The following is a 1,750-nucleotide window of genomic DNA, read 5'->3' on the forward strand; positions in this document are numbered from 1 at the left end:
TTATCTCAATATTTGTGTTTCTAAAAATGCCATTACTATTTTTTTTCCTGCAAATTTGAAAATACATTTCAGACATCAAGAAATTTTACCTTCACATACTATAGAATATACTTCATAAATACCAGGATGTTTTCCAATAAAACTATAGTACAAATATCACCACTATCAAATTTGATATTTATAAAATTAAAAAAATACATAATCCATAATGAAATTTCCCATGTGGGAGAAATATCTCATAATATAGTTATATTGTTTTTCATTCCTATGAGCAATGAATGACAATTCCTGTTGTTTCACAGCCTCCCCATCATATGGTATTGTCAGTGTTCTAGATTTTTGCAATTCTAATAGATGTGTAGTGGTATTTCATTTTTGTTTTAATTTGCATTTCCCTGAAGACATATGATGTGGAACATTTTTTTCCCATGCTCATTTGACATCTGTATATATTCTTTGGTGAGACATTTATTCATGTTTTTGCCCATGTTTTCATAGGGTTGTTTATTTTCTTACTGTTGAGTTTCATGAGGTCTTTATGTATTTTACATCATAATTATTATTTATGTCTTCTGTGAACATTTTATTTGTGTAACTTGCAAACAACAATGCAAGCACACAATTCCAAAGATAAATATAATTTTATTGTTAAAGTTTTTATCAAATATACATTTATTTATACTCTTAAGAAACTTTTCAATTTGACAACTGTATGTTTTAGAGACTATAAAACTATCTGATTTCTCAAAGTATAGATAAATGTATTTAACAAGGGTGTCACTATTGTACTCAAAATAGTGCCCAACTTATTAAATGATAAGACATTTCCTTTAGAAGGTTGAGCATAGAGGAATATGGAAACACCATAAAACATAGTGACAACAATCATGTGAGAAGCACAAGTGGAGAAAGCCTTCCACTTTCCCTGGGCAGAGGGCATTCTGACATGGTAAACACAATGAAGACATAAGGGGTCAGGGTAAAGAAGAGAGAGCTCAGAAGAGAGCTCAGAAGGAGAACTGCTTTCTACCAGGTGGAGATCACCACAGAACAGTTTTAACATGGGGGCAGTGTCACAGAAAAAGTGGTCCATGACATTGGGACCACAGAATGGCAATTTTATGGTTACAATAGAAGGAAGTAGATCATACAACAACCTTCCCACCCAAGAGTCCATGATCATCTTCAGGCAAACCTGGATCCTCATAATAGTGGGGTATCTGAAAGGGATACAGATAGCAACATAGTAGTCAAATGACATAATTGCCAAGATGAGGAACTCTATGGTCACAAAAAGAAAATAGAAGAATGATTGAGTGATGCAGTCTTCAAAGGATATAGTGTTTATTTGTGAAATTGTAACGGCCAACATCTTAGGTGTCACAGAAGTGAGCATGATTTCTAAAAGGGAGAGATTTGCCAAAAACAAATACATGGGTGAGTGAAGGCAGTTATAACTACACACAAGTAGGATGATCATAGTGTTACCTAAAATTGTAAGCTCATATACACTTAGGAATATAAAGAAGAGTAATATCTTCATTCCCTAGGTAGTGTGAAAAACAAGAAGAATGAATTCTGTCACAGTTGTTGAAGTGTCATTGTTAAAGGCCATCACACAGTGAAAGCATTATCTGCAGTAAAGGAAAACCAAATCACCTCCAAATCATTTTCTTCCATATTTAGAAATATTAATTGATGCTGAAACAACATTATCAAACATTTGAAAAATATGCTAATTATATGCTTT

At 32.7% G+C, this 1,750-nt stretch overlaps 1 protein-coding gene across 1 annotated transcript; it reads right to left on the reverse strand.

The window, feature by feature from the left end:
* Positions 1–724: 724 nt before the first annotated feature.
* LOC100518773 (olfactory receptor 6J1-like) lies at positions 725–1,480 on the reverse strand. Its single transcript, XM_005661172.1, has one exon. The coding sequence runs from the start codon at positions 1,478–1,480 to the stop codon at positions 725–727; it is 756 nt and encodes a 251-aa protein (XP_005661229.1).
* Positions 1,481–1,750: the final 270 nt, after the last annotated feature.

The sequence above is a fragment of the Sus scrofa genome, chromosome 2, assembly GCF_054392235.1.
Source record: "Sus scrofa isolate SSC_HxYL_T2T_F1_AM1 chromosome 2, Sscrofa_HxYL_maternal_Yorkshire_Landrace_v2.0, whole genome shotgun sequence".
In the NCBI taxonomy this organism is placed as follows: Eukaryota; Metazoa; Chordata; class Mammalia; order Artiodactyla; family Suidae; genus Sus; species Sus scrofa.